At 31.2% G+C, this 27113-nt stretch overlaps 3 protein-coding genes and 1 long non-coding RNA gene across 5 annotated transcripts; 2 read left to right on the top strand and 2 right to left on the bottom strand.

The window, feature by feature from the left end:
* Nucleotides 1–5295: 5295 nt before the first annotated feature.
* Nucleotides 5296–8065, top strand: LOC126739913 (enoyl-CoA delta isomerase 3, peroxisomal). Its single transcript, XM_050445739.1, has 3 exons — nt 5296–5795; nt 7460–7648; nt 7707–8065. The coding sequence occupies exons 1-3, from the start codon at nt 5504–5506 to the stop codon at nt 7976–7978; spliced, it is 753 nt and encodes a 250-aa protein (XP_050301696.1). The 5' UTR covers nt 5296–5503; the 3' UTR covers nt 7979–8065.
* A 2150-nt stretch (nt 8066–10215) lies between these two features.
* On the bottom strand, nt 10216–16335 carry LOC126739908 (phosphatidylserine lipase ABHD16A). The gene is made up of 10 exons (XM_050445734.1): nt 16213–16335; nt 16092–16145; nt 12914–13218; nt 12705–12859; nt 12396–12649; nt 12177–12341; nt 11051–11235; nt 10856–10989; nt 10653–10798; nt 10216–10593 (listed from the first exon to the last, which is right to left on the bottom strand). Exons 1-10 carry the CDS (start codon nt 16288–16290, stop codon nt 10483–10485), a joined length of 1587 nt encoding a protein of 528 aa, XP_050301691.1. The 5' UTR covers nt 16291–16335; the 3' UTR covers nt 10216–10482.
* Nucleotides 16336–18260: 1925 nt separating this feature from the next.
* On the bottom strand, nt 18261–19925 carry LOC126739915 (uncharacterized). The gene is made up of 2 exons (XR_007661731.1): nt 19837–19925; nt 18261–18695 (listed from the first exon to the last, which is right to left on the bottom strand). It is a non-coding gene; the product is annotated as an uncharacterized LOC126739915 (long non-coding RNA).
* Nucleotides 19926–20476: 551 nt separating this feature from the next.
* Nucleotides 20477–26684, top strand: LOC126739906 (mitochondrial DNA helicase). 2 transcript variants are annotated; one of them, XM_050445731.1, is made up of 8 exons: nt 20477–20834; nt 22705–22934; nt 22991–23563; nt 23620–23769; nt 24806–24994; nt 25049–25236; nt 25285–25417; nt 26277–26684. In XM_050445731.1, the coding sequence occupies exons 1-8, from the start codon at nt 20591–20593 to the stop codon at nt 26415–26417; spliced, it is 1848 nt and encodes a 615-aa protein (XP_050301688.1). In that variant the 5' UTR covers nt 20477–20590; the 3' UTR covers nt 26418–26684. The 2 variants fall into 2 exon arrangements, with proteins under 2 accessions (XP_050301688.1, XP_050301689.1); XM_050445732.1 differs by lacking the exons at nt 20477–20834; nt 22705–22934 and having other exon boundaries at nt 23414–23558.
* The last annotated feature ends 429 nt before the right edge of the window (nt 26685–27113 follow it).

The following is a 27113-nucleotide window of genomic DNA, read 5'->3' as shown; positions in this document are numbered from 1 at the left end:
TTGCTAGAAGTGATTGTAATATCAATTACTGCAAATTAAGCGATCAATTGAAAATGAATCGACGAACAAAACCATCTTTTGGATTAAGATATGTTAGTTTTTGATGTTTTCTTATATTTTTAAAATAATATTTTTAAACAAAGAACAGAACTAATAAATGTAATTTTTAACTTAAATTACAAAAATCTTACAGAACAACGCGAATTACACAAATACATTTGAGGAATGATACAACATTATTTCTGAAGAAATTATTTACTTCTTCAGGGCATTGTAATATTATGTAACATCTATACCAAGGAGACTGAATATAATGAGGCTGATCTCCGCGTTGCCCAAATGAGGTGACGATTACGCAAAATTGAACGGTAACTGCGTTCGCCGAGTAGCCACTTCGGCGCTGTTGATCAGAAATGTGCCTCGCTCTGATTGGCTACCCTGCGCGTTGTTTTTATTTTCACTCGGGTCAATTTGACGTTTTCAAAAGAGAATTTTTGAGAAATAATCGTTTTCAATGGGAATAAGGCGTTGTAACGTTCGCGATTGCACGATCGGTTCTCGTTCTGATCAGGAAAAAAAGGGTTTTAACTCTTTTTAAAAAAAGATTCCACAGGTAAGTATATTATTATATACGTATGAATCACTTTTTTTAATTCATGTATTTTTCGAAATTTATATACAAAAATCTGTTTCGCGTAAATTTATTTTTTTCGTTTGTGCAGGATGAACATAGATTTCAAAAGTGGCGAGAGGTATTTGATTACATTAAAAAAGTTAAACGTGTGCGAATTGCACTTTCCTGAAAAAGATATCAGGGTATATCGAAAAGTAATTGATCCTGATAGGATTATAAAATGCTTACCAGACACGAAGGCGACTTTATAAAGAATGTCGTGTGCTTTACTTGAAAATGCCAAAAATCGCATTATTATAAACATCAAAAGGTCGATCCAGCTAATCAGAGTGAAGTACACTTCTGACTAACAAACAGCGCCGATGTGGCAACTTTGTGAAATTAGTTTTCGTTCATTTTTGGGTACACACGTTTAGCATTCCTTACATACCAATGTCTGCCTATATTTAATTGGATCATAAAAAAGTAAGTTCAATTTCAATAATCAAATATTTCTGTGCCGACAAGTTTCACATTCATAAAAAAGGATCACTTTACATACTTGTTACACAAATAACTATTTTGAGTAATTTGACTTAAAAGATTTTTATTTTTAATTTTCTTTTATAATAACATTTCGTGGGCCTACTGCAAAAACCCTCTAAGTCCCAATACCATAGTTTTGAGAAAATTAAGTTTAAAGTTTATATTTAAATGGAAAAATCAGTAAATAATTTAAAAAAAAATGGAACTGGGAATTTAGGATGTGGTTTAACAAAAGCTAAAGCTTAACCTATAAACAATTTAAAATATTCGTATTTTTTACCAGAAAATATAAGAAAATGAGGAAAAAAATGGACTTAGAGCTTTTTTGCAGAATAAAAATCAGTAATTATTCAAGATATAAGATTTAATTCCTTAGTCAAAATACAAGTAAAAGGTACAAATTAAAAAGTCCTTTAAAATAAAATAAAGGAGAAAAATATGAAATCTACTCAAACATCATTACTTTCAAAGCCAGGAACTGAATCGACTGCGGTCTTTGATGCCGGCAATGATTTGTACCAACCATGAAACTCTTCAGGTATGTCACCTTTTTTACATAACTGCAGTAAACTTTTTTTTTCTTTTGTGTTATTGAAAGTTTTTTTGAATATAAATCTTTAAGATTTATTTCTTCCAACATCTTTGGCCATCCTTTACCAGAAACACTAATTTCTTTAAATTCAGAGAAATGATCGTATCTGTACAAGATAACCCCTGGTCTTTTTTTCTCATATCTGAAGCATTTTACTTTAAGCCAATTGACAGTTTCTCCTTCATTATTCTTATTTCTGTTTTTTATTATATTTTGGAATAAATTTGTTGTGTGTTGTAAACTCATTGAAGTATTTTAAAGGGTTTTGCTGTTAAAGATTAATTAACTGCTAATATAAAAGTCTACAAAAAGCGATTAAGCGCGCTTACAGTATTTTAGCTGTATTAAATTTTGGTTTTTGGACTTAAACGATTTGTGAGGTATAAAAAAAAGCCATTAAGGAATTTTATGGACTTACAGGATTTTGTCAGACTATTCTAAATGAAACTTTGGACTTAGCTGCGCTCTTATATTAAAATCGACCAAAATTGGACTTAGAGGGTTTTTGCAGTAAGCCCACGATTTGTGGAATTAATTTGGCATTTTATATATTTTAAATATATTTCACATATATGGAATACTAATATTGGATAAACAGTTTAATTTTGCTTTTCACGATTTTTTTATTAGAGGTTATTCGTTACCTAGGGGAGACCGGGGACAATTGAAACAGGGGGCGGTTGAAACAGTCGCCATTTTTTTCATCCATTCATTCCAGTGCACTGGTATATGGTCGTTTAATCGAGATATTTTTACGGATTTAGATTTTGTTCCATCATATGTAACTGACAGACCTGCTCCTGAAAATCTGCAGTTAAATATTCCCCAAGAAGTCCAGGCAGTAGGTTCAAGAGAGAATAAAGATTTAAGCAGCACTGATTCTTTTCCAAAATTAATAAATTCTAACTCTCCAAGAGCGTCAACGAGCGGAACTGTTTTGTTAGAGCCACCAAGCACCCCGCCTCCAGTTGCATAGCTACAAGTATCCAGTCAGCCTCTAACCTCTCTTTGGATGTGTTTTCACCTGCGGTAATAAGGTCGTTACCAAAAGCTCTTCCTCGGAAAACTACAGGGAAACGCAAAAGTAGAAAATCCACCATTTATACGGACACACCAGAAAAAGATGCTATTCAACAAGAATATGAAGCAAAAAAAAAATTGGTGATCCAAAAAATACATCAAAAACACCAGTGTCCAAAAAAACTCGTCAACAGAATAGTCAGGACGATAGCAGCAGTGACATGAAGACTGTTTTTGTCTAGTATGTTTGGAATCGTATAGCAATAGCCGTTCAGGGGAAAAATGGGTGCAATGCATTGATTGCCACCAATGGTCACATGTAGAATGCACTCGTCAAGAAGATTTGTATATCTATCATGTCAATATATAACTGCATGTCAGAATAAATATTCTACTTTGCTAATTTATCTTTATTTCAGCATTAGGATAATTATTATGTTGTTATGTTTTTTTCTTCGTATTTCTAAATTGAATGTTATTTCAGTATTAAAATAAATATTTTGTTTATTCTTAATGGTGTTTCAACTGTCCCTGGTATGTGTTTAAACTGTCCCCATCTTTGGGACAATTGAAACAATATACAAGGCTATATGTTTCCTTTAATATCTTACAGGCATTATATAATAAGTAAAATAACCCGATTTAAAATATACAAGGAATTAATAAATGTCCTTGTAAAAAATTTTTTAGCTGTAAATATTATTTTCTCTTAAAGAACAAAATAAATATTTGGAAATTGTTTCATTTGTCCCCGGTCTCTCCTATAATATACTGACTTAACCCATTAAAGCCGAGAATATTAATTTTTTCAATATAATGCTTTTTTAGCATTTAGCTTGTTACATTTATAGTGTCCAAAGCATGACTTGAAGCTGTTTACAAAATGTGTGTATAAAGTAAATAAGAAAGGCCTTTAATTTAGGCATTTAACCTTTAGGCCTTTACGTAGTACTTTAATAGTAAGAGTATTTTTAAATACACATACTGAACAAAAATGTTATAAAATAGTATACGGAAATTGAATTTTTATCAACAATGAAATTTTGAAAACAGTCTATATAAAGGCTTGCAGTCGTAAAAAGATTGTCGACATAAATGTGGTATCTGAATGACTTTTTGTTACCCAATTCAGCAATTATTTTTAAGAGATTTTTCCTTAATAAATTTCGTAGTTTATTAGGATAGTATCCCGTTTGAGTATGAAGGTAGCAATCGTTATTCCCAAATCGAACATTACCTATAAGTGTACGGCAGTTGGGTCAATCTTAGAATGAATTTTCCCAGTAATTTCTTTTGGCCGGTATAACGTTTATACCACTAAGGATAAATATTCCTATGAAAACTCTTACTTCATCGATTGAAATTTTGCGGTCTGAGCTATTTTTTAGTAAATGGTAATTCTTGGATTCGGTTATAATCTTTTGCGACAAATCATCGAAAAAAACAGCTTGAATACACGCGCACACCACTCCTTTGGCTATACTCGGAATAGTTGCTTAATACAAACTCTTTGTTACTGGGTTTGTAAATCGCCCTAAATGAATTTCGGTTCAGTAGGTCTTAGTTTTAAGGTTTTTTTAGGGTCACTTCAGTCTACATCTTTTTCACAGCTGCTTTCAGATGCCTGTGGAGTGAGTTTGGACGATACTTATTTCCTTGTTGAACTATTTCTCCTGCAGTCAGTAATTCAAATTCTTTATTCGCCAGTCCTCCCTCATCCTGGTCCGTCGAATCTTTGTCGCCTAAAAAACTACTATCCGGTGGCTCAATATATATATTTTAAAAACATTTCTCTGATTATAAGCAATATCCGATGCTTCCAGGGTTTATTCCACTGAAATAATGTTATGATAAATAAAAATTCTACATCTGCAGCAATACTACGATTGAAGTTTGTTGCTATCATAATAAATTTAAATTTCCCTATAAAATTTCATATCATCAGAAAATAGTGGGAAAACTGCAAACATAAAACAAGAAGCAACATCATTTACATAAATATTGAAGAGTAAATGCCCAAAAAGTGTGAATCTTGTGGAACAATTGATTTTAGTGTATTGAAAGCTTCGAATCCTTCCTATAAGATATATAATATAATATCAACCACTTCAAAAGCTCACCCTAAATGCTTATGTCTTTTAGTTTTTTTTATTAGAATTTTATGGTTTACTCTATCAAAAGTCTTAGTGAAATCAGAATATATAGCACCCACATGGGATCCTTCTATTCCAATAATTCTAAGAGAAAATCATTAAAGGTTTACTCTTGAAGGACCTCTGTTTTAATTTTAAATAGTAAAAAAATTACTATAATTATATTTATAATTGAAAACAAATATATCATTACTGGAAGTCTACACCCGTATTTGAAAAGTTGTTTTTGTCTGTAGACACAACTGTAGAACTACCTTATCATTATAAAATATTTGTGCAGAAAAGCTTGGCAACGTTGCTAAACTCCAGACAGCTGACTTTGTTTAGTTATAAAATCAGCTGATTAGCAATATAAATTATAATTATCCTAATTACAATTATTATTCTGACATTTATTATCATTTTTTTTACAAGAAGTAGGCGGACCTACTAGATAATAGACAATAATAAGATAACATTATCAATGGGTTCAATGTTCAATGGTAAAAATAAAAAAACAACCACTATCATGTAATGTGTTTTACTGTTTAGTTATTTAATGCAGACGACTAAACTGTATAAATCTTTACAAAGTACAAAATGGATGAAAATCATATTAAACTCAGTCTTAAAGATGGTGTTCGCAAAATAGTGATAAACAGACCAAAAAAGAGAAATGCATTTACCCAAGAAATGTACAGAGACCTTACAAATGTCTTAAATCAGGATGCAACCAATGATAAAATTGTCTGTACTATTCTTACAGGATCTGGGGAGTTTTTTTCCAGCGGCAATGACTTTTTAAGTGCCATGCAAGCTGATCAAGAAACTGTCTTTGAGGGTCCTAAAAATTTGATTCAAGCATTTATTGACTACCCGAAATTACTTATAGGTATGTATGTTTTGATAAATTTAATAGAAGGAATATTAGATTTAAATTTACAGACTAATCACAGATATGAGACAAAAATGTTTTGTTAAACCTGTGGAATAATATCATGGATAGTTTTTGCTTTAAATTGTTATTTTTGGCCAAGCAATCATGAGCATTATTATTTGAAACCACTCTAAAAAAATGAGAAATTGAGGCACAGAAATAATGTCAAAATCTTTATTATCAAAAAATATCACATCAAGGGATTAAAAGATTACAAATGAAAACAGAAAATTAATTGATAAAATAGGTAGGTACAACATATAATTTATCTCCAAAACAAACATATTTTCTATGTGACAGTTTCATTTTACCTTTATTTGATTATGGTGATTATATGAGATTTTCATTTAGAATAAGTTGTTCTCTATGTTAAGAATAGTAGTTTGGTAAATATGAACAATAGAACAAAACAAAGGTAAAAACACAAAGTCACGGTCTCATCAAAATTTTGATTTTTGACTTTGTGTTTTTACCTTTGTTTTGTTTTCGTTTGGTCTCTTAGAGAAAAAATGGATGATACTTTTCTATTTGAATGATAGAAGAAAACTGCATATTTCTACCTTTATAGATCATATAATAAAAAAATATCAACCAATAGACCTTAGAAGCTAATTTCAAGACAACAATAGGATTTGTTCATATTAAATGTATGTCAATGTATTCTTTGGTTTTTGTCTCTAATTTTAATTTTTACTTATTTTATTCTTTTTTGTCTCTAGACTTTTAATTAAAAAAACTTACTGGGTGAAAGGTATAAAATTCACTATTTTGATTTGGGATTGGTGTATTTTCCATTTAAAGCATTTTCAGTCAATGTTCTAGTCTATCAGCTTTCTCACCCATGTTATGTGTAGGCTTAGCCTGGAGTAAATGGTCTGTATAATTAAGAGGTTCTATTTGTCAAAAAAGATCAATTAATATTTTGTAATTTTTATATTCTAATATGGATTGTGACAAACTAAACCACACAAACTTGTTCAAACCATAATATGACCTAACAACCAAAAGTAGTCGCTAAACTGGCCATATAAACAATTTCAAAAAAATTAAAACTTGTCATATTTAATGGTAAATGATTATATCAAAGTCTATATATCTTCACTTAAAATATACATCTACTTTGATTAAATATCTTACTCTCATAAATCACATATTCACTAATATTGAATGAGGAATTTGCAACATTAAGTCTGAAATATCTTCTGCCAATTTTTTTTTCTTGTAAAAAAAAGGTATGCAGTGATTCTTAATAAAAGAAAAATGTTAACAATTTCCCATTGCATATACCATTTACATACTGAAAAAAACATTCCATAAGAACTTGAATACACCTTCAATGTTCATGGCAGTCAATGTTCTAAGCATAAAAAGCAATTCTCAGATATCTACTATCTAAGATTTTTACCAATTAAAATTTCTGAATTTAATTACAGGTTAAAAAAGATTTTTTATTAATTATAAAGTTTATACTACTATAATACAAAGGGTCACATTAGGTGTAATGTGAATGGTGTAATAGCCCTTGGCTGTGACTCACTCTTATAATGGGTCAATTAAGCAACATTTAAAAAAAAATGCCTTTGATTAAAAAATTGCCTATGAATAATTTTTTTTTCTAGCTGTAATTAATGGTCCTGCCATTGGGGTAGCAGCAACAACAGCAGCATTATGTGATATAGTGTATGCTTCAGACAAGGCATATTTTGAAACTCCATTTGTTAAACTAGGGCTGTGTCCAGAAGGGTGTTCAAGTTACTTATATCCACAAATATTTGGCAGAAGCAAGGCTTCAGAAGCATTATTATTAGGTAACAAGCTATCCCATAATTTTTGTTAAAAGGCAAGTGATAACATTAGTAATTTAAGGTAAAAGAATATCTGCCCAAGAAGCAAACCAATGTGGGTTAATTTCTGCGGTAATACCACATAAGAATTTAGAAGAATTTATCACAGAGTTGTACAAATATGGGTCTTTGCCGCCGAAAGCTGTAAAAATGAGTAAAAAGTTGATAATGCATCATCTAAAAAATGTTCTGAATGAAACAACAACTTTGGAGATTGAAGGATTAAAACAGCATGATCCAGAAGAATTTTCTCAGGCAATGATGAATTTTATGCAAAGAAAGAGCAAGCTGTAATTTTAATATAAGATGACTTTTTTAAACAGTGTGCCCAATAAGTTAAAAATATGTTGGTTAAAGATTAAAGACCTAATTTTATTTCCACTTCTGGCTAATTATTTCTTAGCATTGCTTGTACATTAGGACCGAAAAAAATGGTATGTTTTGAAATTCAACTTTTTAAGTAAAGAGATTAAAATTAGCAGCATTTTTGTTGAAAAGAAAACTTGAATGGAACAGCAGAATATTCTTGAATGGAATAGTAAATTGTGATAGGCATGTGTGTATTTATTTCTACAAAAATAATTTAACTCTTCAATAACAGGGAGCCCAAAAAAAAAATTTTATTAAGTATCCAAAATAACCCCATAATCCGGTGATATTGTGGACTTTCTAGGTTATAAAATATATCTCCTCGGAGGAAGATGATGATGGAACCACAATTTTTCTTACTGTCCACTTTACTTTGTCTAACTTGAGTTTTTTTTGCGATCTCTGATTCAAGCAAGGCAGCAGGTTGGGTCTATCCAAATCTTAGAAGATTGAAAGGCCTTAACAAGCAATACTCGTTTTTGTAAAATAAAAAGAATAGTGACATGTAGAATTTCATAACGAATCCATTGATGTTAAAAACTCAATTTTCATAAAAATGTCAGTTAACCACTTCACTCTTTGGATTACCTCCAGATGGCATTCTTTCCTTTGTTGTCAATGGATTGAACGATTAAATCCAAGTCCTGAGATGAAACTTTCAGAGGTTTCACCCTTAGTTTTTGTTGTAGTTGTTTTAAAAGTTTGGGGAGCATATTAGATACTGATGCAAGTCTTCAGCCTTCTTTTTTTTCTAGTATTTAAGGATTTGCCGCCAGAAACCTTTGATGGGGCATAAAATGCAACTTCTAGGGGCTGTATTGCTACAAAAAATATGTCCAACATTGCTCCATTTCACAAAATGCCTTATAGTTTCTTTCCAGTCAGTTCTTTAAACTTTACAACCTGTCAGTTGTAATAACATATAAAGCAACTTTTCAACATTCATACTGGCTTACTTCACAAAACCCGCAGCATTAAAAGTTTGACCACCTTGCCTATCTTTCAACAGGGTTTTGTATATCAATACCATCGATATATAACATAACGACGTGTACTACATTTCCTTTTAGGCCTGACGAAAGTATTTACGTTCTGACACCATTTGATGCATGGTTTTCAATATACCAAAAAAAAAACTTAATTTCCAAACTTGCCGCATGTCTAAAATATCCCCGTTCCACGGCAACTTATTTTTTAAAAGTCCGATCTACTTGGAAATAAAATTTTTCCACAACTTTATCATTTGCTTAGTTACAAAATGCTGCTTGCCTAGTTCTTGATTTGAATTTAACCACTAACCGAAGCAAAAATTATTTCCATATTATATACAGTATTCATTAACAATCCCCAAAGAACATCCAGACAATAAATACCAACAGGAAGTCTATAAAATTGACAAAATAACACATAAGACATTCAAAAAAAAAATCATTAAACACGGCTCACAATCCAGTAATGGTCATACCAGATTTTTTTTTCAGAAGGATTCTTTTATGTTTTTTAATAGGTCGAAACATATCCAATATTCTCAGGGATATTTGGAGATGGGACTGGGATGGGATGTTTTTTTGTTGAATTTTTAGTTTGTGTTGCTCTTAAAATGATAATGTATAATAAATATTAATAATGACATGGAAAAAAATTATTGTGTGCTACGTTAACATTCCTTGAAGGGGCTCCCTTATGAGGAGAAAGCACTTGACAATTTCTGGTATATTGAAGCACTATTATCCAGCCAACAACGACATTGGGTGCAAAAATCAATATATAAACTTGAAACCTCAAGTCGAAGAGATAAAAAGATAAACAAGATAAAAAGAGAACGATAGTTTCTCCTATTCCTCCTATACTTACTAAAGTCCGGCCCGAGATGAGTGATAAGGCTCTTAGCGGCAAGCGCGAGTGGGGGATCGGAGAAGTATTGTGGTTCTCTTTTTAACCTTACACATTGACTATTAATTTTCGTTGCATATGTATTTTCACACCCAAGAATTACGTAAGTCTGGCCGGTATATTTGAGGGAAATTGTTTTAAACTATTAACCATAGGCAAGAAATAACGCGGAATATAATACGTATTCGCTTTATTTTTTATAAAATATTTAATTTTAAATAAGCACAGTTTTCCAATAAAAAAATCAAACTCTAAAAAAAAACAATTACTTATTAGTTCTAAATTAATTTATTCAAAGAATGATAACGGCCTATATTTACAAAATTAATCAGCAGAAAATAATACTTTACCATCTTTTCACAACCATATAATTTTTTATTAGCTTTTCTGCATTTTAAGACTATACTACACAAAACACTGAAAAATGTCAATTATCTATAATCTATTTATTAAAAACAACAATCTTTTTAGAGGTGAATATATTCTGATATGAGGTTCAACAAACATATCTATGCCTTTTTACTATTATTAGTAGTTTATGTAAATATATAGTCAGATTCTACATTTATATCCCATGGTGTGGAGAACATATCCCACGGCAAAGACACACAATGAGTTGCTTTAAAGTCTTTTAAATATTTACTTGCCTAGAAATAAAATAAAAATGTATATTTTAATAATGTGAGATGTATGATAGAAAACTTACTAAAAACAGTGCCATTTGAATTTTCTCTGCAGAATTAAATTCCTCTCCAATTTTCATGGGATAAGACTTTGAATATTCTGATATATATGACTGAAGTAGAGACATACATACTGTCTCATCTACATTGTACTTTTGCAGGATTCTTTCTAATAATTAAAAAAATATATTATTTTCAGTCCTACAATACCTGACGGGTCACAAACCTTGATTAGCTCCTGTTACTGCCAGGTAGTCCATTAAAATCTGAAGCTGAGGAGATTCATAGATGCAGGGGTATCTGTTTGTTAGAATCTTAACTAACAAATTGTTGCCTCTATTAGAAGACAATTCACCTTCTCTAAATTAATGAAATTTCAATTATAGTGGGCGGTAAAATGTTGTACATGACATTGTCTTACTTGGTGCAAATCACTTCATCCTCCGTGCGCCTTATAAGCAAAATAGGTCCAGGATATTTGGACAGTTGTTCGTATACATTGAGATTAACATGCTCTCTTATTGCTAATTTTACTATGGGCGCCCACCAGCGCGGCATATGATTTAAGGCTAGAGGCAATATGTCGTCAAATGTTGCGTCGATAACCTATAATGAAAATTATTAAATTATTGCTAGTAGGTATAATAAAGTGTAACAAACACCCTGAAAGTCAAAAGATTTTGGCATTTTATTGTTAACTGAGTCCTATAGATGAAATTATCATCAACTAACATTTAACTGGTTTTAAAATAATCAAGAAAAAGCCTCAGGAAGTTATCCGAATATTTGTATTAGGTTTTTGTGTTTTAAAAAGATGGTAAGGATAATTTAATTTTTTGCCTTAAGTTTGAATATTTTAAAAATTATCTATTTCAAATATTAAATCAACTTTTATAACATAATTTTATCTCAAAACTTCATGATCATTTTTGTTATAGTTTTTGCAATAAGTCTGTTTTTTGGTCAATTCCTTTCCTTCGTTAAGTTTTTATTGTTCCAATTTAAAGAGCATAACGTTATATACAAAATTATTGCAGAAAACATGCTTAAATCACTTCCATTAAATTTATTCATAATAAAACATTATTCTAATCTTCCACACTCTAACCTATACCAGTTAATCACTTTTACGTTTACTTTTAAATGTTTAGAAGAATATTAAATACATCTACATTCAGTTTTTTTAACAAGTATGTATTCAGTGAGTTATTAGCAGCATAGGTTGTTCTATGAAAATTAACTCTAAAATAGCTCACATGTCTTACACCATGGTAATAATGCACATTAAGTTTGACCTGGTTCAGATGAGAGACACAATGATACATACCATCAATTAATTTTTAACTCAAATCTCACATTAATGGCAGGTAAGCTTAAAGACCTTTTATAGTTGTCTCACGAGATTCCGGTTGTTTTTGCTTTAATTTTAAGTGTGTTGGCGAATTGTTTCAAAAAACTCAATTTTACAGTATCAGAAAAAAAAAGAAAACATGTTCTTTCAAACAAAACTCAAATAATTTTTTAGTATGATTAATCTTCTCACTTACCACTCCCTTAATATCAGGGTAAGTCATTGCAGCCCAAGAACTGGTATAACCTCCTATGCTCCACCCAAAAAACATAATATTTTCTACTCTGAAACCCAACTTGTTAATAGCAAATTGAATAACAGCGTCAATAGCATTTTGTTCTTGGGATGGATAAGGCATTCCCTAAAAAAAAAAACAAAATAAGATGTATACGAATAAATTTCTACTAGAACTCACTGTGCTTCCTCCAAACCCAGGATGGTTCCACCCCAAAACAGAATAGCCTGCTTCTAAAGGGGTAACCATTGTACCAATTTCATAAAATCCTGCATTTCCTTCACAACAAATTACCAACGTTTCTCCATGAGCATGGGAATTTCTTCGATCTAGGAACATTGAATCTACTACGTTTCCATCGGCTGATTTGATCTTAAATCTTTCACCCCGGTAAAATTCTACTAGCCGGCTTCTCCCTTGCAGCAAACTGCCATCTGTAGTTGTTACAATTTTAAATTAATTATAAATTTCATAATACTACTAATTTACCTAAGATGGTTTGCAAAATGCTAACACTACCAGGATAAACAAGCCTAATGCCAAAAGAATGAATGGCCAAATATGCTATGACTTTAAATGGTAAGCATACTAAATACTCGAGTGTAGTATTATATGTGACTTTTACAGGTTTACTTAAAATAGCCCTAAAAAACAATTGGTTAAGTATATTTAACACCGAATGTTACCTTACCACATACTTCCTATCACTCACATCATACTCAACAGGCCATGCCTTAAACTCAAAATCATATTTCATTAGTTCAGGTTTACAGATTGACACATTCTCATCTGCTCTACTGAGAACCTCTAAAAATTTTGTATAGGTGGAGTTCTGAGCTCTGCCCAGGCTACGAATACAAAATGATACTATCAGGATCACACCCACTCCAGTGACAAATTTTGATATGAAGGCTAGTCCTTGTGGCTCAAAGTAGCCTTTGTTGTATAGGACAATGCCCCAGAAGGGACTGGTATAGACTCCAAGCTTCCAGATTACATAGATCTGCAAGAGATTTATATATTATATTTATCAATAATAGACATAATTATGGTTTACACAGCATTATGCATTGTGCACAGCGTGATCAAAAATACTTTATGAGTGTAGGTTGCAAAACATTTATGTTTGATTATTTCAAAAACGGGCGCTCCTATCGAAATAAGACAAGAGCATCTTTTTTATGTAAAAATGTTGGTTCTTTTAAATTTTACTATCCAAATAATTGAAAAGTGACCAGAAAAAAAGTCTGACTTGAAAAAAAAACTGACATTTTTATCTTTGCTGACCATTAATTTTAATCGACCCTGTATACATTTTAGCATAAAAAGTTATAAAATCAGTTAGTAACAATATAACAGTAGTATACTATAAAAATTTCGAAAAATAACGACCAGGCGTTTCTAAAATATTAACAAAAAACTATCTTCAATAGGAATTATAAAACACCCTGTAACATTAAAACAATGTACTTTTCAAGATTCCTGTATTTAAATTTTTTGTCTTATTTTTAGATAAAGATGCAGCTGGTAAAATATTGCGATGTAATTTCTGGACACCCTGTATAACTATATAATTTTAGTCCGCAGTTCATATATAAATAAAAAAAGCTAGGTTAAGAACCTATATTTTAATTTATCACCTCAACTTCTTTAAATTTTGCAATTATAAACCACAGTATCACTAATTAAAATAGTACATTAAATTTAAACAAAGTGAAACACTTTAAGACGCCGGCGCCGAAATGATATTTCCCGCAGATCAAGACAAATTTTGAGATGAAGGCTAGTCCTTGTGGCTCAAAGTAGCCTTTGTTGTATAGGACAATGCCCCAGAAGGGACTAGTATAGACTCCAAGCTTCCAGATTACATAGATCTGCAAGAGATTTATATATTACATTTATCACTCAATAATAGACATAATTATGGTTAACACAGCATTTTTATACTTTATCATAAAAAATTTAACTTCTGGAATAGAAAAGACTCTAAATGACAGTACTACACTATTAGCTACACTAGCAGGTAAGGTAGTATTACATGATTTTTTAAGAATTTTTTAAGTATTATTTCAATTTATGGTCTAACCCTGAAAATTTTGAAAAAATACTAGATTTCTTCTTAGTTATTTCTGGAAAAAAAAGCCATATCAACAGTGGCTCACAGACACTATGTGGCTAATGAAAGAGCTTCATAATAACAATACCTTAAATACAAACCAACCAGAAATGAGACAGATTGGAATTACTACAATATGTAATTTTACTACATCGGCCAGAAATAATAATTACATTAATTTCCAAAGTCCAAATTGTCATACAGAAACCGAAATGGCAAGAACTTAAAAAAATTCACATTAAACAACAAAACAAAATTCCTGATTCATTGAGAAGAGTGAATGAATTGAATAAATGTTTGTTAGTACATCACAAAAATCCTGATTCAAATCTAATTTACATTATTTAAATTATTTATTATAATTATTTAAATTCTTTCCAATAGAAAAATTAGAGTATTTGGGAACAATTTTAACAAGAGGTTTCTCTGGATGGTGCAGGTAGCAATAAGCTAACAATAAGTTGGGTACTATAGATAGGTTGTTAACAGCTTAATTTTTGTTTTTCATATGCCTCTACTTTTATATGTTTTGTTTAATATAGTGTAGGCTCCAATCCCACTTTTGTAATATAAAGAAGGCTGATAATCTGGCCTTTTAGTCTGTCTTATGAATTTTTTTTTGTACTTAAAACTTTATATATCAATATAAATGTTTTCCTTTAACTAGGTTTGCATGGACCAATTGTTGGCCATAAGAACCTAAATAAAAGATGGATTGTCATTTGTTAAATTAGGAAATAGTGAAAAAGCTTTTATCAATTGTGAAATCTCACTGTAGATGCCAGGACTTTTGAGGTGAGATTACCCACTTCCAGATAATACTATTTTTCTGAAATAATTAACAGCAACATTAATGTAAACTTACAACAAATGTTTCCATAATAAATGAATACAATTTTATGATTTTTCAACAAATATAGAAATTAAAATAATTGAAAGACCTGAAACAACAAAGCACTTGGGCCTCATAGTTGATGGTCCAATTGGCTATATACTTGAATTGCAAAATATACAAAATTATTCACTTCAATTAGCTTTATCAAGTATAAATTGCTATATTGCTTATAACTGTTAATCATATTGTAATGTAGCTTCTAACAAATAAATATTTAATGTGATAGTGCTCTATACTGATATTGGAACAATAAATCTGAATATTGTTAATGTAGAGATGATAATTGCATAAAACTTAATATTGATGAAATTGAAAATATAAATTCTGTGGTGGCCATAAAGCCCACCAGCTATGACTTGAGATTGTCCTACATGTATAAAAAATACTGGAAAGTGGTTTGTTGGAATCAAAACAAATAAATGTATCTACAAACCACATCATCTCGATTGAAAATTCACCAAGTTACAAAACCAAGTAGATATAACCTGCTTATATATCATACAAACATAAACTTTGCATGTATGACTACTATCTGATTGATTTGATTTAACTTGTTTTATTTTATACTTATTTCTTATTTTGATTTTTGAGTCATAATTGAAATACTTGTTGAGGATGAACATACATTACTAATGGTAATAAGGATTGCTTTACTTTACTTGTTGATAATTGACAATTTGTCAAAGTTGATATAACATGAACTTTAAATTACTGTACAAAAATTGCCCCCTATTACTACATGCAAAATTACATGACCCTCTGTTTCTTGGGTAAACTACATCAGGAAAACCGTAAATAAATATAATAAACCAGTTGACAGTAATTAACGGTATATAAAACACCCAAAAAAAGTAATAAAACTTACAGAATTGATGACTTGGTCGCCCCATTTTTCTAGACGTTGTGGCTGATAGGCTCTCTAAAAATTTAGGAAATTTAAGGTCGATTTCGAACGTATTGACTATTTAGTAGTATAAGAGACGCACCTCTGATGGACCGCCGCCGTAAATTTGAAATAATTTTGGTGAAAACATACAATTCCAAATCGTTTTTAAGGACGACATGTTTGTTGTGAATTTTATCTTTTTCTGGTACTGTCAAAAATGTCAATGTTAACAGTAAAATGTCGGATGCTCGTCATGTGATCACGGAGCTTAAGGGCGCCTTCACAACAAAATTGAAAAAGCGAAACGACGAATCATATGAATACATTTTTATTTGAAATATTTCTCAAAAAAGAGAAAGAGAGGAGCGCAATTTCCTTTAATAAAAACCCTTATATTTTTGGTGCTAAACGAGTGCCGGCAAATCAATTCAATTATATATTAAGAGAAGAGAAAAAAATAGTTATATATATTTATACATGTCAGGTCTCTAAACAATGGTTTGAGCTTGCAAAAGCATAATCTTAATATCTTAGATCTTATCTTCTCTTATCTTAGACAGTGAGAGTCTCTCATTGAAAGAGATTTTATCAGATTAGAAATGTTATTCCACATATTAGAAGCAATAAAACTAAATGTTTTTTTTGTAATTTGCCGAGTGATGTAATGGATTTTTAAAAAGGTAGAAATTGGGGATCTTGTGGGTACTTTCAAAAAAAGTTAAATAATTTTTTAGGTAATCAGGAATAATAAGTAATATGATTACGGTATGGAATATGCAAGAACATATCATGCAAGCGTGTTGAACTCCTTGGATTTTTTTTATATTGGCTTGCAAGAGCAGTAGGAATAACATAAGAATGTCCCAAAGGTAATATTTAATTTTGGGGTAAAGTGTTTTTTAAGTCATATATAAGTCAGATTTTTGATTTCGATTATTAAAGGAATATTAACATTCTCGATTTAAATTTTAGTAATATCGTAAAGAAAGTCTCTCTTTTATTTTTCTTTGTAGCTGACTTCGAATTTTTGTAACATATCATTTGCATTATATGGAAATGATTATGTTATGTTATTTTCAGTTTTTAGCAAGGTTAAAAAGATATATACTAAATCATTCGGTCTGATATATCAACTGAGTTATTATTAAGTCAGTTAGGGCGGATGAGTGTGTATTTGATCTTGTTGGATTTAGTTGCTTAAGGTTAAAATCATTAGGAACATTTTTTAGATTTATTGCCTGTAGAGTATTTATCAGTAAGGCCCAATACAGACGAAGCAACACGACATCAACACGATACCCGAGCAACATGTCGCTCGAATGTTGCCGACGTGTGTCAGTATCCAGACGAGGCCATACGATATGAGATATTATCGGAACATAAAACCAAATTGCCAGTTTATCTAAAGATGTCCAGTAGCGGTAACGAAGAAGACATGCTTATTTATTTATATTTACGAAATCGGAGAAGAAGAAGACGACGACGAAAATATTGGGTACATCCTTATATTAGAAATAACAGAGGGAGAAGACTGTTCATCGCAGCGAGAGAATTAAGGCAGACTGATAAAAAATTTCAGGCCTTTTATAGGATGTCCAAAGAAAGTCTTCGAGAATTATTAAGAGTGTGGCACCTTTTCTTCACAAACAAAATACAGTAATGAGAGAATGTATCAGCGCAGAGGAAAGGTTACTTATAACACTTAGGTAAGTAAAAAAAAATATTTCTTTAGTTTATAAAGTTTAATTTTTTTGACATTTTAAATATTTATAGTAAATATTATAAAGTTATTGGGATTTTAAAGGTTTTCCCAAAAGGTTTGATTGGTATGAGATTGTTCTTCCCGTTCATATTCATTTGGTGGTGAAGTGATTCCTATCTGGGCCTCCGAAGTGAAAGTTCTATATAGTCCATTAGTAGCTGAAGATATTTTATTTGTATCAAACGAATGTCGTGATGATTGAGAAACACTTCTTGATGAAGAGTATGGGTAATTATTTGAGCCAGTGGAAGAAAGTTGGGTTGTTATTGTAGATGGTCCTGAGCTTTCCTTTATGTTGTCAATCAAGTGCAGAACTTCTAGCTTAAAGTGTCGCATTTGATCATCGGTAAGTGTTTTTAATGTCGTGTAATAAACTAAGCAAAAAATATTTTCTAGCAGTTTTATTATCATCAGTAGGGGGCAAGCTTTTTTTTCTTATTCGACAAATACTCCAAAAATGATTTGTCCAAATTATTGTACATGTTCTTTTTCCCTATTGTGTTGTACTGTGGGTTCTTCGTCGACTTTGAAGTAATAGGGACAGAATCTTCTCTCTCGGAGTTATTATTAAATAACACTTCTGATGGTGCAGGTGATTCTTCATCTTCATGGTTATTTGCGGCAGTCTCATCCACTTGCAAAGCGACTTGACTTTCTGAAGGATTTGGTGGGCCTTCAATATTTCCTGGTGACTCATTTGTATTTATTAGTTTGACATAGGGCAGAATAAATAGCAAATAATCATGAAGGTAGTATGGTTTCTTTGACTTTGCCGAGGAACCACTCGGGGCTGGTTTTCCACCTCTCTTTGCATTCTTGATCTGAAAAAAATAAATATATGTATTAATCATTATTATTATTATTATTATCATTATTATATATGGATTCTTTTTGTTTCAGATACCTAGGATCTGGTTGCACCTTCATGTCTTTGTCATTATATTTTCAAGTAGGACACAGTACTGTGGCAGAAATTATAACTGCCACAACACTGCTTATATGGCAAAAACTGAAAGATGAGTACATGAAAATACCAAATACTGAGGACTGGAAAAATATATCTCAGCGTTTTTATGAAGTCTGGAACATACCAAACTGTTTGGGAGCGATCGACGGGAAACATATACGGATTGAACAACTTCCTAATTCTGGCTCAACCAATTTTAATTATAAACAATATCATTCAATTGTTTTAATGGCGGTGTGTGATGCTGATGGTTTGTTTACTATGGTGGAAACTGGATTTGCTGGGAGGAATAACGATGGTGGGATATTTAGAGAATCCCGAATGCATTATTGGTTAGAAAGAAAAGGCCTTAACATACCGGAAAATTCACCTTTGCCTCATGATGATTCGCAGCTGATGAGACGCAGCATGATTTCCCGTTTTATTTTGTGGGAGATAATGCGTTTCCGTTAAAGCAGTATATGATGAGGCCATATCCTTTGACTTTAATAGATAACAAAAAAATAATTTTTAATTACAGATTAAGCCGTGCAAGAAAAACCATTGAATGTAGTTTTGGAATGATGACAGAAAAATTCGAAAGTATTGAGCTGCTTAATTCGTTGTAGAAAAATAGAAAATACGGTAAATATAATAAAAGCTGTTTGTATTTTACATAATTTTGTCCGAAAACGGGGGGGGTCTCAGTATACAACATCTATAAATGAACCAACAAGAACCACAAATAGACCGCAAAACGATATTCTTTTGCAAGAAGAAGACATTAATTTACAGCCGACTTCAGGCACAACTACACTGCGAAAATATTTGACTAACTATTTTATAAAACCACGTGTTGCTCTTGCTTGGCAAAATAAATATTATTATTAGTGTATTTGTATCAAAATATTAAAACAACCTCAATTGGCATTAAATAAAACATTATTTGTTTGCAAATGTGTTTTAAATTAATTAATTTTGTTTGCAAATGTGTTTTAAATTAATTTGTTACTTACCAGAAAACTTGGTTTCTTTTGATATTTCATGCCACGATTTTTTGGTTATGTCCTTCCTTAAATAATCCGACCGTTTGAAGTTATACAAATGACAATTTTTAAATTATTGTCTCGTTCGGCGGCCATTTCCAAAAAAAAAACAATATCGCGAGGCAACAGTTTACTGGCGACTAAATAAAAATGTTGACGAGCAACTTGTAGCCACGTTGTCGTATCCCTCTCATGTCGTATCGCGTCGTGTGAATAACTGCATTTAAATATATGGCGGCGACAAGTGAGCGACATATTGCTCGGGTATCGTGTTGATGTTGTGGGCCTTAATCAATATTTAAATCACTGGAAATTAAAACTGTATCATAAAGCGGAACTACGCAGCGCTTATTTTATAAAGAAATCTTCCAATTTCTTTGAGCGCTTTTCTTTAAATATATTGCCATTCGTCCCTCACGGCTCTGTCTCTCGTTTCTTAGAAAAAAATAATTTTTTACGCAGCAGGATGAATGGTCTTTTCCTTGTCGTGTAGACCCACTCTTAGGTTTAAAAAATAAACTGTCCGTTCTTATCTGTATTGTGGCCAGCTGATTTCGATCTATCAATTCACGCTAACTTCACGTCTATTTACTTTTTTTTTAAACACGCTTATAACCTTACTTTTTTATGTTATTTATTGCAGTTTACTTTTAAGTTTAAACATTTAATTCAGCCTTTGTTAATAATATTCTAATGAATTTTATTATTTTCTCAATAAGTTGCTATGAATTTATGCAAATTATTTCGCTCATCTCCAATTTTAAAACCTAAATTTTTTCGATCAAACACGAGACGATACAACGATGTAGCTTTCGAAGATATCCCGGAGGTTTCCCCCAGTTTAATCAAAAAAACTTTATCGCTTAATGGTTTAGGGGTTGAGGAAGGATTCACCTGTTTTATAACAAAATGTTGCATTTGCAAAAGTGGTAGAGCAACTTCTAAATTGTATATTAACAAAACAACTGGTAAGTGCACAATTTAGTTGATACAGCCCTTAGCAGACTTGCTTGTGTACTAAGGCTTTGTTATTTTAATTTAATACTCAATAATATAGAAATAATCTTTAATCTTTATTAGAAAATAGAGTTTTATTAATAGCTGCCTAGTACAGTGCTTAGGACAAAAAGGTCACTATTAAAAAAAAAAATTAACATTCAGACTGTAACTGCCCAAAAGGTATTATTTATGAAAAAGGGATATATTTAGGACAAAATATACAAATAGTAGCCATAATATCAGGTTCTAAAAGCTTAAGATATGGCTTTTTTAAATGGAGAAAAACCACTTTTCTTCCCTGTGCTTTTCTAACCCTGGTTCTTTGGTTTGTTTATTGTCTTTTTGTGTTATGATTATTTTAATGACAGAGACAGATTCAGATTCTCATATTAAAATAAGGCTTTTTGAAATTTTGGAATAATATCAAAAAAAGTTAGTTTTAAGGGAAGCATAAGATGAAAACATAGTACTCGCTGGAAGAGCACACCACTGTCTTCCAGGCCGAAGTATTCGCTGTATTAAAATGCGGACAGAAAATCCTAAGCTGCGGACACTGCAATACAGTCGTATCAATTTGCTCAGACAGCAGAGCTGCCATTAAAGCTATCACGGCCGCAAAGGTAAGCTCCAAGCTTGTAGTGCATAAAAGTCCTGAAAAAACTGGTACAGGTTGGATGCAGGGTCCAGCTTGTCTGGATACCTGGCCATGCAGGTAATGAGGAAAGGGACTCTTTTGCCAGACTGGGATCCGCGAATGTGCCGAAGGGGCCGGAACCCATAGTTGGTATCGCCAAATGCGTTGCGGTCGCGTCAATGAAGGGTCTGCTGGACAAGTGGACCCACCAAAGATGGACTGAGTCCCCTGGTATGAGACAGGCCAAAGCGCACATAGGTGGGCCCTCTGCCTGTCTCACCAAAAATCTACTACGCCTTAAAAGACGCGAAATTCGGCTAATGACAGGTGTTTTAACCAGTCACTGGCACTTAAGAAGCCATCTCCATACTATCGGTATTGCGGACAACCCGGAATGCCGATGGTGCTGTGAGGAGGATGAAACCGTTGATCATGTAGTCAGGGAGTGCCCAGCACTTACGCGCGCCAGGTTCAAATACTTGGGTAACACTTTCAGTATACCGAGCGACTTTAAGTCCTTCAGACCAGAGAGCCTTATCAGTTTCTCTAAGGCCGTTGGGCTCTGGTAACCCCAGTACTGACCTATATGCACAACTGCCTTGTGTTTCACAAAGTTTTGCAGCCCACTGTTTCGACAATTCATTCGACAATTCAAGACATCTAGTACTTAATTTTAGAAATTTATGGATAATGCTTTTGCACTGCAAAATATGCATCATTTATGTGCTATTTCCATAAAAAAACCTAATTGAATATTTTTTAACTTGTATCACTTTTGAAGAGGGGTATAGCATATATATGTCTTTGTAAGAAGAATATATACTATAGAAAGATCTATAAGCAAAGGAATTTTGTAAATGTATCAATATGATTTAATGTAGAATTACCTTATGTTATGTTCAAACTTATGAATATTCCTGTTTAAATTAACTGATTTTGCTCATACCTTTGTACAGATATGTCATAATTTTTAAATTGTAAATAATAAATAAGAATTAATATTTCATTATTCACAAGATCAACAACATAGGAGTAAAAGGTCAAATATGACTACACATGATCAAGTAAAGAATAAAGTTTTAAGTAATGTAACTACTTTCTAACACTAATGTACACTAATTTCCAAAAGTTCTTATTCTGAATTAAATTTAAAAACATATATTCACAGATTTAAAAAAAAATTGAAAGTACACCTTATATTTCAGGTATGTATATGTGCAGTGCCTGTAAATTATATGGCCAGTGGAATCAGCTTGAAGCCCTCCTGAGGCTTCTAAAGGGCAAAAAGTTGAAGTCAAAAGAGAAGTTTGAACATGACCAAAATGAACTTAATGAAATGAAAGAGTCTATTGAAAATGTCAAGCAAACAGCCAAAGATTTGAAGCTTTTAAATGCAGAAGAGTTTCTAACCCTTTTGAATAAGTTTAAATTACCTGTAAGTACCTAATATAATAATTGTACCAGTCAATAACAATATTTGTTTAAATCTAGTGTGTGGATTTGTCATCTCTAGAATCTCTTGATCTTAGATCAAATGAAAAAAACACTATATTATACTTCCCATTGGAAAATGTGGAAAATGACATAGTGGGCTATAGAACATTACATTGTTATAGCCAGCAAGAAGCTCTAATACCAAAAATCCAATGTGGTGGACTATTGACGTATCGAACTCCAAGGTCAAAAGACACTGCAATTCTTGTGCCAAATATTTCAGACTTTCTAGTGTTAGTCAACTCAAAAATTAGTTATAATATAGTGTGTTTGCCTGACTCTGTAAATACACTTTCTCAGTATGTATTGCCTAGCTTGGAAAGGTTTAAAAATATAATTCTATGGTTGGGCAGTGATAATAAATCATGGGACTCCGCCAGGCACTTTGCAAAGAAATTAGGTGAAAAAAGGTGTTCACTAGTCAAACCAAACGAGTTATTACCACATTTAAAACCGGACCAAAATTTTAAGGCTGTGGTGCAAGGAGCACATCTTATGTGGCATAAAAGTATTACAAATTTCGCGGGTTTGAGAGCAGAAATTATTTCAGATTTGCAGAATATTGGTAAGGTAAATCAAATCTAGTTTTTTTTTAATACACTATTTTAAAAGGGGATTATGGATAGGTCCAAGGGATCAAGTGGAAGAGATATCCAACATTAAACAAGATTCTTATGGGGCATAGAAGGGGAGAACTTACTGTTTTGACTGGTCCTACAGGCTGTGGTAAAACTACTTTTATAAGTGAATATTCTCTGGACTTGGCAATGCAGGGGGTAAGTTGAAGGCTTAAAGCTCATTATGCTGCTTATTTTATAAAATCTTGGCTAATTCTAGAATATAAAAACGATACCATATAAATATCTTTCTCTGTTATAAGAGTATTATAGAAGTTCTATGTTTTTTTGATTTATTAATTAATATACAGTATACTGAATTTTAAGATTTTAATCCTAATACAAGTTTGAATAATATAAAAAATTTACAAAGTCATTAAATACATGAATATAATATTGATTAATGAATAATAAGTAATAAGTTTATTTAAATACTTCTTGTCCAAGTATTTTAAAAACATGTTTTTAACAGATTCTATGTTCATACTAAATTGTTCTATATTCAGTTGGGTCTTAAAAGAGAATAATTTAACAGCATTAGGATTAACTATAAGTGGACACTATGTTATAGCTAGATTTTACAAGCTCAATCCATATATAAGAACTTATAAAGTTACCTTTGAAAAATAATGTAATAATATGTTAAAATAAATAAAAATATATAATATATGATAAATAAAAAATATGTAATAGGCTACTACAACACAGTAAAATATATCTTGCATCACTCATAGAAAGGTTAAAAAAGAAAGGTGACAGTTGACCACCTTGAGGTACCCTAGAGGTTTTTTGAACCAAATAATCTAATTGTAACCCTTTGCATTTTTAAAACTTTCAGCATTTCTAACCAAATTCTCGGAGAGTAACAATTTTAATTTGGAAATTAACTTTATCAAATGCCTTGGAGAAATCTGTATAAATTGCTTCAATTTGATCACCTGGTTACAAGGCGTTTAACTAGATCGGTCAGTAACAAATCCATGGTGGTTTTCGCAAATAGGTTTCAATTGCAATTTAAAACATTTTGCAAAAAAAACCCTATATAATTAGTGATTTTACTACATTCGCCTGACTTAAAAATTAAAGCAATAAAACTATTTTTTTCGAATATGTAAAGGCTCATATTCAGTAAATGATTTACCAAATAATATAAGGAGTAGCTGACTAATATGAGACATATCATATAATTGTTAAGGTCAACACCTTATGGGGCAGCTTTGAAATACGTAACGTCCGATTGGCGAGGACAATGCTTCAGCAAATGGCTGGTGTGCCTTTGGCGGAAAATCTGCAGGCCTTTGACGAATTAGCTGATGAATTTCAAAAGTTACCGATATACTTTCTGACATTCCATGGGCAGCAAAGTATAAAAGTTGTTATGGAGGTATATGATTGATATATGAGAATAACAAGAAAAAAATGTTGCTTTTTCTGCTAGGCTATAGAACATGCAACCTATATCTACGACATTGCTCATGTGATTATTGATAACGTGCAATTTATGATGGGTTTGTCTGAGGAGACCAGACATATGGATAGATTTTGGAAGCAAGATGCTATTATTGCTGCTTTCAGGACGTTTGCCACTCGTAAAAATTGCCATGTTACTTTGGTTATACATCCTAGGTAAGATTCTTTAAATTCCTATTTTTATAATTATACGCATATTTGTAGAAAGGAACGAGTTGAAGAAGATTTGACTACTAGTTCAATTTTTGGAGGTGCCAAAGCATCACAGGAAGCTGATAATGTTCTTATCATTCAAGATAAAAGACTGACGTCGATTAGGGGCAAGAAGTACTTACAGGTACAATAAAGTAATATTTGAGTTATTTATAATGTGTATAAGTTATTATTTTTAAGTTACAAAATAACATTAGCCATTCTCATCTTACACACCAAAATAAAGACAGGCTCTCCTATAAACACAGGAATATACAATTAAGGTTTATTCACAATGTGGAGCTTCAATTATAAAATTTATTATCAATTATTATTAGAATCAATTTAAAACGCTGTGCTAAAAAATATTAATTTTTTTTATAATAATTTGGAATAAGTTGGATATCCACACTGACTATTTTACTATCTACTAATATATTTTTGTCTATTACTATAAATAATACCAAATATCTATTGGTAAAAGGGTGATTTTACTGTCATATTGTATTGATAGTATCTTTTGTTCTAAATAACAGTTTTCTGTATAATAATGTTATAGATTATTAATAGGTATGTTAAAATTATTTTCACTTTTTTACCTCTCATTAAACACAACAAAAGTATCGTGTGGTAACTAAAATTTAATTACATAGAACAAAAATAATATAATGTTCTAAAAGTGTCCTCAACATCTAAGTACTTTTTACACTCTACACCCTCTATTTAGAAGGATTATAACCGTTTAAAAAACTTTAGTGTTAAAATTGATGTAATAGAAAATATCTGTAATGTATTTGATGATTTTAACTTGCTTTTTCCAGGGAAATGTCAATCTAACAATATTAAGAAGAAAGTTTTTATTGTCGAGTGAAAATACAAAAATTCATGTTATAATCATTCTCTATAGACATAATTACCGCAGTCGTCTTATATATTAATCATGTGTACAATTTATAACAAATAATTTTATATTAATTGTACTATAATCGTTTATATTATTTTAGATCGCTAAAAATAGGTACAGTGGTGATTTGGGAATAATGCCTTTAGATTTTGACAAAAAAGCTTTAAGCTACGCGCAGAAAAAGCCCAAAGAGAAGTCTACTTCGGACGCAGAAGTTCCTAAAAGTCATCATGATAGCTGACAATAGTCGTTTTGTGTATCAATTTTAGTTTTAAGCTAAAATGTCATTGTATATAATTTATATTTTATAGGTTTTCTTTTTTAAAGCTTTTTTTGGATGAAATAATATTGTTGAGTAATGTGTTTTTATATTTACTCAGAAACTGTAACACCTTTTGCAATGCATTTTTATGTGTTTTTTATATAAAATGTTTTTACAATGTATACCGATAAAACAATGTTCTTTTATAAAGAAGTATATATTTTGTTATAAAAAAAAAAAAATTAATCTAAGCCATTTTATTCCATCCTCATTTCTTCATGCGAATATAAAAATGTCATTGTTTCTACAGGACAAAAAAAATGTATACTGAATAGGTTTACATTAAACAATAAAAAGGGAATTAAACAACAAATGTTACGGTTTACAGCGAAAATTCATTTAAAACTCATTCTAGTATTTTAAAAAATAACCATAATAATTTAAACATTTAAAGAGTGTGATTGAAAAATTCACTCATTTACATAATATAAACTCTTTTATTTAAGAATCTGCTTATTACATCTTCCTATGTATCCAGTGCACCCGGAAAGTTCAACGATAATACTGAAAGGGCTGGCGGAGCAACTAATAACTATCTAGAAAAACATAAAATGACCCAAATAAAGAATTTACGATTTTCGAGATATTTGGACTTTAACAAAAAATCTAGACTGA

Source organism: Anthonomus grandis, chromosome 8 (assembly GCF_022605725.1).
Source record: "Anthonomus grandis grandis chromosome 8, icAntGran1.3, whole genome shotgun sequence".
In the NCBI taxonomy this organism is placed as follows: domain Eukaryota; kingdom Metazoa; phylum Arthropoda; class Insecta; order Coleoptera; family Curculionidae; genus Anthonomus; species Anthonomus grandis.
This window is presented reverse-complemented; position numbering and strand designations above follow the sequence as displayed.